The sequence below is a fragment of the Pyrgilauda ruficollis genome, unplaced genomic scaffold (genome assembly GCF_017590135.1).
Source record: "Pyrgilauda ruficollis isolate IOZ18807 unplaced genomic scaffold, ASM1759013v1 scaffold3, whole genome shotgun sequence".
Lineage (NCBI taxonomy): Eukaryota > Metazoa > Chordata > Aves > Passeriformes > Passeridae > Pyrgilauda > Pyrgilauda ruficollis.
The window spans coordinates 22,540,372-22,553,088 of record NW_024524377.1 but is presented as its reverse complement, the minus strand read 5'-3'; the positions used below and the strand labels follow the sequence as shown (position 1 = coordinate 22,553,088).

General features: G+C 36.6%; 1 protein-coding gene across 1 annotated transcript in view; it reads left to right on the top strand.

The window, feature by feature from the left end:
• Nucleotides 1-12,717, top strand: part of RAPH1 (Ras association (RalGDS/AF-6) and pleckstrin homology domains 1) — an 87,083-nt gene that overhangs the window by 53,602 nt on the left and 20,764 nt on the right. Inside the window, exons 5-7 of the mRNA XM_041472719.1 lie at nucleotides 8,805-8,882; nucleotides 10,245-10,404; nucleotides 11,453-11,574. Of these exons, the coding sequence (XP_041328653.1) occupies nucleotides 8,805-8,882; nucleotides 10,245-10,404; nucleotides 11,453-11,574 (360 nt within the window). The remainder of the gene's footprint in view (nucleotides 1-8,804; nucleotides 8,883-10,244; nucleotides 10,405-11,452; nucleotides 11,575-12,717) is intronic.

The window sequence follows — 12,717 nt, the reverse complement described above, 5'->3', positions numbered from 1 at the left end:
TAGTGGTTTTTATTAGTGTCTTGTGTAAAAGCACAATTGCTTTTACATCAGTGTATCAGGCTCATAGTATTTGGGAATGTTCATGTTTTTATGGGAGGGGAAAAAGTGATGATGTAGGTTTTTTTCTTTTAAACTCTGCTTTATCTTCTGTAATCAAGACACCATAAAATTACCATACTGACTTCCTTTGACTTATGTTCTTTCTCTTTCTTTCTGCACAAGCACTCCTATTTGGACAGGGAAACCTCCCTTCTTCTGAGAAACATTGCAGGAAAGCCTTCTCATTTGCTGACCAAGGTGATGATGCTTCTTTCTACTGTATGTGACTATTTCTTTGTAGAAAGAATGCTTTTGGTGTGTGCTATGCTTCTCCACCCCTGCCCTTTCCAGGAACTTCTGCATTTACTTACATGATTTTCCTGATTATCCAAGGCACTTTTAAAGACTGAATTGTATTGTTTGTTTCTGCAGATTTATCAAAGTGTTCAAGTTCTTGACAAATTCTTAATAGCCATATTAGCAGGTAAAATGCCTTAGCTGAAAAGGAAATGTAATGAGCTGGAAGTTCTTTTGTTCCTATTGCCATTGACTAGTTTAAAAAAAGAAAAGATCCTAGTGAAAAACATGGGAGTGTTTAGTAGTTTTGAAAGCCATTAGTAGCCTTAAAATAAATTCTCTTGCTGTATTGAAGACAAATTAGTAAGTAATGAGATATTTTTTATAATGTTTTGAATGTTGACTTAATATTATGTGGGGAGAATATCGTAGTAAGACAGTGGTCTAATGAGCCAAGTATGTACAAGTCTTGATTATAAATTAATTTTCTTCACAGGAAGGAGGTCACTAATCTACTAAGAGATCACAAATTGTCATTCAGTTTGTTAAGAATTACATCTTTTATATGTATTTCCTTTTCAAACCAGAGGACAAGGGATGGAGCAAGCTATAAATCTCTGGTGAAAATACAGGCTGGGATGAAGGACAAGCAGCTTCATGTAGCTGAGGTGTCAGATGTTGCTGATGCTAATACATACTTCAAAACTATATCTGTGTGGGGTTTTTTTAATTCACAGACATTCTACTGGAAAGACCTCAGGCAAGCCTGAAGTAACAAAATGCAATTTGGTGACCTCAAGACAATAAGGATAATGTTCACTGCGCATAAGTAGGCTGTATTTAGCAATAAAAGTTTAGAACTGGTGTACTGCTTTTTTTTTTTTTTTTAATATCTTAGTATTCTTCTCAAGCTGCTCAGCATGTATCTTGACAAGAGATTTTCAGGCTGTCTTGCAGAGGAGTACAAACAGCCAAAAGCAAGTAATCTTCTGCTCTTGTGATTGTTTTGCTTAAATTTTAAGCCCATACCTCTGCCTTGACCCCAATAGCTCTTCACCCCATTGCACTGCCCAACAAAGCAAACAGCCACCAAAACAGCAATTGGCTTGATTGCAAATAGATTAACAACAGCTGTGGCACAAAGAAACCACAATTTTCTTTCATCTCTATGTGTCTGCAGATCTCCCTTCTGGTTGTTTATATGTGGGATGAGTGTTAGTTGCCATACAGGAACTTAATTTTAAAAAGTGCATTAAATGATCCCTTTGTGTCATATGACCATGAAGTAGCTCCTATCAGGTATTCTAATACGCTCCAAAGTTAAATGTTTGTATTTATAACTCTTTGTGTTGGTTAATTAGGCTGCATAGCTCTCTGATTCACGTGCTTTAGGTGAGCCTTCTGATTTCATGAGGGTAATGTTGGTCAGCTTGTGACTGTTTCAGTACAGCTGTGCCTTCTACTTCTGACTCCTGAGCGCACAGGCCGGGCATGGAACTTACTGGTTCTCTTCTGACCTCCTGCAAGCAGAAATACCTTTAGCAAAACAATGAAATGGAAGTCCACTTTGCTGCTTAGATCTCTTCAGCTTGTTGTAACATTGGATAAGCCTCTCTATGAGTGAAGCAGTCCCAAGAAATCGGGCATTTCCTTCTACCAAAGTGTTAGATCATTTGACTGTAGGATCATATTGCAGGTCTGTGCTGGTGTCCCTGGTGTGTCAACTGTTTCTTACTGTCCTTACCTGTTTCTGTTTCTTCCCCTTCTCTGATATGTCTGCATCTTATATTGAGACTAGAACAAACCATTTTTGTCCTCTGCTGATATAACTAATTCTAAAAATTCTAGCCATGCAGATCCCTTCTGCATCACAGCCGTGCACACGTCCAGTTCCTGTCACAGCATAGGGCAGATCTCAGCACAGAAAGTGATGTATTTGTTTTGGCAAGCCCTTCGTTTTTAGATCTAATTCCAGATGTTACTGTTCACACAGCATTCAAACCTTTGCTTGAAAACTGAAAGAAGTGAAAGCATATGTGTAATGTAAGTTATTGAATATTGAAAATAAAGCAATGTAGCTTTTTTGTCAAATCTGCAAGCTTGTTTCCCTATAATGAATATTCAAAACTAAGCTTAGTACTGTGAAATTAGAGTACATGCAAATAATGTTGAGAGAATATTCAGGGCTCAAATACATCTTAGTTTTGCCCTTGAAAATAGAAATGTAATACGCTGGATTTTGAAGTGAGCATGTCTTTACTGTTCTGATGCATGTGAAGCTGCAACTGCATTCAGGAAGACACGTGATAGTGATTAAATGAAGTAATGATTCAAATAGTGTGTCAGCATCTGAAGGGAAAGGAACCATGTTGTGCCTTTTCTTCCCAAATAGGATGTATGTAATTTTTCTTTTCTTGTTGATCTGAAAGACAAAAATTCTTCTTATGGATGTTCATTCCCTTGCTTTGTAGATTTTGGTCATTCCATCAGACTTTTGATTAAATCAGATGTGATGGCTTCCTGTATCTCAAGCCACTCTGATTCAGATGTGCTCATTCTTGAATTAAGCATCTGTTTGAGATTTATTTTTTTTTAATGCAGTTTAAAAATACAGCAATTGATTTCTAATGTGCAAAGAATGTAAGGACAGTCTAAAAGCTTTCTGAGTCAGCCGTTATGTCATATGTAAATTTAATTTCACCTTTTATCTTAGTTATTATGGTAAAAATATTATATACTTTTTCATTATAATAAAAATATAATTTATATATTATTTATATTAATCTGTTGTAGTTGCATTGTTAGATAATCAGCCAATGTTCTGAAATCTTTCTGCCCTGTTCCACGTATCCCTTGAGCTCTTTGTCCAACAAAAACTCCTTGCCAGTTAGTTGTAATGTCTCCTCTGTTACATTGTAGTCATCTTTCCTCTCTCAGACTACCTTACTGTGGTTTCTAGTGCCTGTTCTTCTGCCTGGTTTGTTTGGGTTTCTTCCCCTCCTCTTCACTTTTTTTCTCCTGGTCCCAGATCCCAGTACTGTTTCTTGTATAACTGTTTGCCCTGGTGAGAAGCCTGGCCTAGAGCCATTACTTGATAGGTCCATTCAGAGGCAGGTGGGTGATAATGTAGTGCAGATGGTTGCTTCACGGCATGAAGAACCAGTGAAATTCCTTTGGATTTTTTATTTTTCATCAAAGCCACCAGCATTGTCAAGTCTAGACAGCGGAATGCACATCTCTGCTGATTAAGGTTCTGTTCTGCCATGCCTTGAAGGATAGCCTCAAAAGGGTGCAAGTCTGTTTGGAGGCATTAACCAGTGGTGCACCTGAGAGGTCAATACCAGATGCAGGACTTTTCAGCATCTTCCTTAGTGATCTGGGGCCTTCTTTGCCCTTACAGACTGTGAGGAAGAAGATCCCTTCTGTGGGAAATTGTGACAAGAGCCAGTGTGACTTTGAGATACATTTAAAATGTAACTGCTGCTTTCCAATTTCCATTCAGAAGCCATCTTCTGCGTTTTAGATAGGCTTCTAATAGCAAAAAGTTTGTGAATTGTAGAACAAAGGAAAAATATGGCACTACCCAAGTGTAGTAGCATTGTAATATCTGAGACCTTTTCAGGTGAATAATTCTCAGACACAGCCCCTAAAACAATAGTACCACTTCACAGCCATTTCCATATTTGGTAGCATAGTGCAATATGGTGACAATGTCAGGAATATTCCAAAGGTATAGAAACGTCTGTACTAAACTGGGAAGGAAGGAGGAGGAAGTACATTAGGGAGGATGAACCCTTCACCAGGGTGAATGCACATGCACATTTATTGAGCTTTCAGATACTCATGTCTTGCTTCCCTTTCTGCTTTACCCAGGTAGAGGTTATTTAGAGTTATTATGAAAAGAAATGCAATAAACATATGTTTTGAAAATGACCATGAAATACTGCTGTAAACACAAGTTCACTGTTTATATATGGAGCATGCTATGATTGCAGCTCATTTTTAGGGTAGGAGTATTCTGCTTGTCCTAATGAGTTCATCAAGAAATAGAGAAGAACTGCTCTTAATATTCACACCTTTGGTTTTAGTGCTGATCACATACACTCTTGTTCTAGTGTTCTTTTTAATAATAAATTAAAGCAATCAACAGAAAAACTTCATTAATGGGATTAATGTTCAGACTGATATACATTAAACATGAGGCTAATAAAAGTGACTTGAAGTTTTGAGTAATTAGGTACAAATGGAGATGTTAATATGCTGTTCTCTGGTAGCAGGAACCTCTGTTTCAGTACAAGCTCTGCAAGAAGGAGAGTCCTGGCAAAACAGGCTGGACTGTAGTTGGGAAGATAAACAGTAGATGCCTGTTCTTAATCCTTCAGAAGTCAATACTACTTGTGTATTTAGTTATCTTCTTATATGCATTCAGAGAAAAAAATCAGAGAAAAAAAAACAAATATTAAACAGAGAAGAAATTTCTTAGTTTTGTGCATTTTGTAGTTTGTGTATCTAACTTGCTAACTTAAATAAAATGTGGATGGTTACTTACCTCTTACCATTTGATTACTGGCTTTTCTAAGTACCTTTGTTAAGTGATGCCCCCCCCTCCCCTTTTTGTTTCCATTCCATTTGTTATCTCTGTAAATGAGATTAGTTAATAACACTTTAAAAAAAAAAAAGTAAAATGGAAGAAAAAATAAAACCCCAACCTAGCAATGCGAGGCGCAACATTTTTTGTGCAAGGTCAGCCCACCATTGCACGCATCTTGCACATCTTTATTGCTACAACACAGCTGGAATATCTTGTAACTGCATATTTAATTGGAAACTAGACGAGGAAACAGGGTTTGTAATTTTATTACAGAAATCTTAACTTTATATTTTTTTGTGTTATTCTTTCTGATATTTCACTGTAGGCTAAAGGTATTCAAAACTTAGTTCTGGTATATAGATGCCAGAAGAAGATCATCATTAATTTAAGACCATTGCACTGCAGACATATGTATTTTTCATTTTGGTTCACAATATGTTTGAATATTTTGGATTAACAGGTTCTATACATTAGTATGTTGCCAAGTATTCTTTAAATCAGGTGCAATGTTTTCCATAACCAAAAGTAGTCTTAGCTCAAAGCTTTAAAATACAAGTGTAACAATAGTCCCAGAATAGTCCTGTTAAGTGAGGAACTTATTACAATTTGACAGTGATGCATATTGCTACTATGAGAGAATATCCTTTTCCTGCCAGAGTTGGGAATGACTTTCCTTTATGTTTTGTGTTTTTATAAAGTGTGTGTATCTCCTCGGTGTGTTGCCTGTGCCTGTAAGGCAGCGTAAGCAGGGAGTGGGTTCTGCTGAATCTTGCCTGCTGTGTCAGTTCTCCAGATCGGTGTGTGATGGAGCTGTGTGCCAGCAGTGCTGTGAGTCCTCTGTGAGCGGTGAGGCTGTGCAGGGGACGCAGCTGTGTGGCCATAGCAGGGATCGACTTTGTCTGTACTGCCTGCCATTTACCTGCATCGTTGTAATCCTTCAGCGACTCCATCACTGTTCCCAGTGTTTGCTAGCAAAGGGGAAATAAATACTTAAGGTAGATGTGGTTGGACTGGATGTGCTGGCCTTGTTGATTGGTGGCACTGAACCGCTTAAATAGTTTGCAGTTGCAGTCAGGTATTTTTGCCGTCTGTCACCTGTCTCCCTGTGCAGTGGATGGTGCGTGCTTCCTCCTGGATAGAAACAGTGTTGCTTTCATGTACAGGGGGAGGAGAGACCTGTGTATGTGTCTAAGTGCTGTTCTTGGGTGACTTTGATGGGCAGGGGACTGTTTTCTCAGGCCATTAGGAGAGAAACAGAATGTATGGTTGTGAGTTTTGGGGAGTTATTAAATTATTTTATTAAGGAATCAAAATATATATTTCTTCATCCTTCTCCCATGAAACATTGTTTGCCACATCAGTAGTGATGCAGCAGTGGCCTGAGCTTAGTCTATTACTGCTCAAAATAGCTCAAAATCTTTGACTACTCTATGCTTTTCGAAATTTTGAATTCTTGATTTCTTTTCCTCACTGTGTTTTCTGGTTAGTAAATTCAAACCTCTTTTTATAATTTTTTGCCCATTGAAACCAGTTCTTATTTTGATAATTGTAATTCTGTTTTGTTTTGGGGTTTTTAAATTTAAACTGATTATGTTAAACTCTAATAAGTATAGGGAATCCTAATCTCTGGACCCACATTAAATTGAGTAGGAAATTAAAAGTAATTGGTACGTATTAAAATAATAAGTCCTTAAAATCTTCTTTGGTCTACATATTTATTTATTTTCCAAAGCATTTTAGGGAATGATGGATTATAAACTTTGAGGTCACCAAAGATATTTTAGCTGTATTGGCACAGGTATATGAGAGGTCACAGCTGCTTGTTGCTTGCCCTGGTGTTGCTGCCTGTGCACTGTGGCAGGCAGGTGCTCCTGGTGCTTTGCACTGGTGTACAGTGAAATGGGCTGAAAATTGTGCTGATTGGGTTAATGAGCAGCTTTTCAAAACCATGAATTACAGTTTCTTCAAATACATGACAAAATGAGTGTTTTGCTTTTGCTGATTTCATGATGAACAGGTGCATAACATCACTTTTAGAAACTGCCAAGTCTTTCACAGAATCACTGAGTAAGCTCAGCTGGAAGGGACCCACAAGGGTCATGGAGTCCAGCTTCTGGCCCTGCTTAGGACATCCCCAAGAGTCACCCCATGTGCCCAAGAGCATTGTCCAAGCGCTTCTTGAGCTCTGTCAGCCTTGGTGCTGTGAAGCCTCATTTTTTAGTAACAATTTATTTCTACACATTGAAATGGTTAATGGTAAGAAATAGGAAGAATAAAAGATTCTTGTTATCATGGCATGGTTTGTTTTTCATAGAATGCTACTCTGCTTTAACCTTTCTAAGCTATAGGACAGCATTGCTATTGTGAGTAAAAAGCCATAGTTCCCTGTAGACTCCTAAACTCAATGTTCCTGGGTAATTCAGTGCCCAGATGAGGTTTCAGGCTCACGTTATTTCTGCTCCTGTCAACTTACTGCTTCATTTTATTGAAAAGAATTATGTTTCAAGGCAGTATACTGGTCTATCTAGCTGATGTTTTTTTCTCATGCACAGGATGGTCACAGATGTGAAGGACCAAAAGCTACTGAGGGTGCAGTAAATAACAAGGAAATGTTCTTTAGCAGTTGATCTGAATATTAGTAATTTATTGAGAAGCCAAAACTTAAATTCTCTGAATTTTAGAATAGCTGAATCTTGACTTTTACAAGAAAAGCAACCATCTAAACACATGGTAAAGAAACTATGAATTACATCCATAGAAGAAAGCAATAGAGAACTAAATGTTTATAGTGTGATGAATGTTGTGATGGGATGTGGTACTTTGGCTCTGGAAAAAATATGAATTATTCTTTTTTAGGATACTGAATATTTTGAAGGGATTTTTGTGTATTTTAATAGACTTGTATGTGCTAATGAATTATTCTTTTTTAAGGATACTGAATATTTTGGAAGGGATTTTTGTGTATTTTAATAGACTTGTATGTGCTAGAGTAATTATGGTTTTAGACATTAATTACAATGAAAATCCACAGTATAAGATTTTGGAAGTCTGAAAACTGCATATGTAATTTTTGAAACAGTGGTTGCTTTTTAGCTGCATATTTCAAATGCGATTTCAAAGGAATATCTATAATCTCCAGAATTTAAAAATCTTTATTACTAGTCTTAAAAAGACACAGTTTTCTTTAGCATCAGCAAATAGATTTAAGCTACCTAAATTTTCAATGCATTTCCAATTGTAATAAAAATCTACTACATGGAAGAGCAAAAAAATGCTTATTCACCTTGTGTCTTAAAAAACTTAAAACAAGGAGAAAGACAACTTGGATTTAGTAAAGACAAAGTGAGTGTTCAAACCTCTTACTGCAAATGGATTTAACAGTTTAAAATCTTTGAAACTGATGCATGTGGTATGGAATCCTAATTACAGGATATATTTCCCTTCTTTCTGTGTGCTGTTAAATTCGGGTACCTCTTGGCATGGTCTTTGTGTTTTACATTGATCAACCAAAAGTCTGTTGGCTGTACTCCATTGCATACTCTTGTTGAATATGTATTGTCCCAAGCTATGACTGTAAATATATAATGTGCTAAAGTATTTGGTAGCATAAGGATATTTACAGAACAGGAGAACAGAGAAATGTCTATACAAAATATATTCCTCCAGTATGTTCCTTTGGAGTTAATGGCAGTTGTAGTGCTAAATATAGGAACACTTTTTAAAAAGTAATAGTTTTCATCATCACTAGGAAATAGTTGGACATTTATAGGTGAGCAAATCAGCATTTTAGTTCATTTTTTAAAGCATGGTAGCTTCAAAGCCACTGAAACCTGACTGAAATTTGTGTTAACTGGAATTGTGTGTTGTGTTCCCCTAGGAGGAACAGGCTGCTAAACTGAAAGCTGAGAAGATTAGGGTTGCATTAGAGAAGATTAAAGAAGCACAAGTGAAAAAGGTGAGTTAATTTTACCCATTTATAAGACCCTTATTTTATGATTTTTTTCACCTGGAAAATGCAGGCAAGCTTCATTTGTATCTATTAGCCTTAAGTTGCCCTTTATAAAATAAGAACACTGCAGTGTTCTAATCTTCCATGGTAATGTGCTTTCCCATCTAGACTGGACCTAATCAGGAGAAGCCTAAGATATGGAATAGCATGATGTTTTTCTTAAGGAATAGCTTGTTTTTCAGCTAGTGCTCATTGGGAAGATTTCACCAACTTCCACCCAGAACTGAAATGAGGGTCCAGCCTCCTGAGATTGTTCTTGTACATTCTGCAGTCACATATTTAAAATTTGTGCCTGTTTTCTTCACAGCCTTTTCTTCACAAGCCTTTTCCCATTATGCATAGCAGGATTTGCCAGTGCTAAATGGAAGAGAAGTATTCCAGACTAAAGACAGAGATTACCAAATGGAGAAAGTCTACTGCCATTACTCGATGTACTCTCAAAGAATACAGAGTGCCCTTAAAATTTAGCATTTTTATTTTATGACAGAAGTTTTTCAGTAGCTTAAAATGCCTTTTTCATTAATTATTTGTAGATCAAAAGCTGAAAAACTGTCTTGGCTGGAAGATGGAAATTAACAAGTCAATTGTACCAGTGTATTACAGCTAGTAGGTTTTATCTTTTCCAGCTGAACAAGGTATAAAAATGGAAAAAATAATGATTGGCAAAAAGAATCTGTTGTTCTTTAGTCTTCTGATTGGTTTAAAAAATGGCTGTTTTTTTTGTTTCTGGACAGTGACCTCTTTAAAATGCGTATGAAAAACCATTGTGTTTTAAAAGCAGATTTTTTTTTTTCACACTACCACTTCATATTTCCCAGAAAAGTAAGGTTTAATGTTGCTATATTGTTTACATAATACCCATTTTTAGAAAATACTGTAGGAAGCAGGCAGAAAGCTTAAACTGCACATCTGAAAAATTCTGATTCTTTGTAAGCTTGTGCAGAGCTCTTATATCTATGTTTGTTCTGCCTAGATATTGTCTGAAAGACACTTTATTATCAGGACACTTCAGCAGGAAGGATTTTTTTTCCTTCTTAACACTCAACTGAAGCACTTTCTCATTGTGCTGGAAACACCTTTATATTTACTTTCTTGTGCTGAAGGAGAACAGTATCTTGTTAAATGTCTGTGATACAAATATCTAGCCATCATTTATGACATCTTACATTTTCAGGGAGTGTTTTCATTGAATTTTATGCTACTGTAAGAAAACCTCAGAAGAATAAATAAGATCTTAGAAACCTTATTTTTATTTGAAATGTGGCAGATGAATCCTTCTCTTTGTTTTCTTAATTTTCTGCTTAACAGTTGGTGATCAGAGTCCATATGTCTGATGACAGCTCAAAAACAATGATGGTGGATGAGAGGCAAACAGTGAGACAAGTATTAGACAATCTGATGGACAAATCACATTGTGGATACAGTTTAGACTGGTCATTAGTGGAAACCATCTCTGAATTGCAAATGGGTAAGTAATACTTATAAGCATTTCTAATTCTTATTCATTGATGCAGCAGTAGTCTACATTCTCAGAATGATTTAAATACTTGTCTTCATAATGTTCATCATCCTGTTCATTAATGTAGTAAATGCTAATTCATGTAATAAAGCTCATGACTGAACTTGTTTCAGAATGGTCTGAAAATTCTACTTCAGTGTGTTTAAAAGGATGAGAAAGTTGGTCTAGTGTTTTCCCAAAGATTTCTTTTTCTTTATTTTGCAATGAGTATTTTCAGCTATTTTCTACCATTTCAGTAAATTTTCCTCTTTTTCTTTATGCTATCCTTTTTTGTCTATTTTCAGTATTCTGAAGTTCTAGCACTAGTGGTAACTTTTTCAATGGAGAGTTAAAGCTCAGAGCTTTGACTGAGAACCAAAGTTCTCAGAGGCTGTTGTTGATACATCATTTATTGAGCAACAGAGATCATAGGAAGTAGAAGGTGTCAGTTTTCAGATTTCTTTGCAATACCTGTACTAGCTATGGTATTCTGCATTTCAGAAGCATTTTGTTTTCCTTCTGATCATTGCCCACTACTTTTTGATGCTTTGTGAGTGAGATCATTGGGGATGTAGAAAGAAGTTTTGTGCCAAAAAAGCTGCCCGATCCATTCCTCTGGAAATTGTGTTGACCAGAAAACACATAAATGTGATAACCTTCTTATTTGTGCTCATAAACTTTAAAATGTTATCATTTGAGTCTGCAGTGTTCCTGCAGGATGGTAGGCCCTCTCAGATTAAAAAAAACTAAAACATTTCATATGTTGATGGAACTATAAACTTGAAGATAACGGAAAGTCCATGCTGAGTGACTGGATGTAAAATAATTAAACCAAGCATGTCTGGAAGTGGACTAAGTTCTTTTATTTTCTTAGCATAACCTTCTTCCCCACTGTAGTAGATCTTGAACACTATTTTCTCTGCATATATGCCTTGTCTCTTAGAAATGACTACAGATTAATGTCTGTCACAAAATGCAACAGATTCCAATGTATTTGCCTCACTTGTTATTGTTGCAGAAAGGATCTTTGAAGATCATGAAAATTTAGTTGAAAATCTCTTGAACTGGACAAGAGACAGTCAAAACAAACTAATGTTCGTGGAACGTATAGAGAAATACGCACTTTTCAAGAATCCACAGGTAAGCCTGAGGTTTGTACTGAATGTGTGTGTGGCTGATGGCAGTTTCTTACTTTTTTGATAGCATTCGTTTCCATACTTTCATTTTGGTACTTGTGTATGTGCTAAAATGTCAGGCAACTTTACACTTCAGCACTCTGTACATCCACAGTGTTGTTGGCACAAAGTCAATCCTTAAGAGACAGCCATGAGCTGAAGCAATCTGTTAGCTAATTTGTATATGAGTAGTTTTAATGCACATGAAGGCAGGCAGTTTCCAGGGATTTACACCATACTTAGTGCTGCTCAATTATGTAAACATGCAAGAAAGGTGTTGACAGATATTGCTAATAGTGATGTCTCTCCACTGTGCATTCTTGCATTGCTGGCAAGAAGGGAAAGACAGAATCAAAGAGAAAAGCCACTCCATGGTCAAATGGCAAGAGAAGAGACAGTGTGCCCCTTCCTGTGGAAGTCAGGCCCTGCCTATATTCACCTGTTTCCTGCTCCCTGGCTGAGAAATCAAAGGCTCCTCTTCCTCTCAAATGGCCTCAAAGACCTCTCTTCTCTCAAATGGTAGCTACAGACTTGGTATCTGGCAGCACTGCTGTATTGTAGGGGAGTGGAGGAAAAGAAACAGAAAAGCAGAAGGTGGCTCTTGGAAGAATTTGTATTGAAAATTCACTTGATCTCTTGTCTGTAATATCACTTGAGCTCTGTCTTAACTCTTACCTAATGTATTCCCATTTGAGTTTATAGATTATTTTTATATCTGTATGGCATCTATATGCTAATTTATTGGATTTAAACTGGGTATCAGTTTTGCGTGCTCGTCCTATGTGACATCAGTTTGCTTGATTTTATTTCTTTTTCAGCAAGACCTGAAACAACCCAGGTCTTATGCAAGTGCTTTGCACTGAAGCAGCAAAACTATACATTCTTTTTAAAAGTTTGTAGATTATAGGTTTACTCTCAGTACATATAGTAGGCACAAGAGTGAGGTACCAGTATAAACCCAGTATTTCTCCTTGTTTTAAAATATTGAACTGGTGAAACTTTGTGAATATTTGGGGTGTTTTCCAGTATTAGAGCTAGGGATTGGGAAGATGTTTTTCATTGTCTCAGTCTTTTCCAAACTGAATAAGAGTTAAAAACTCATTAAATA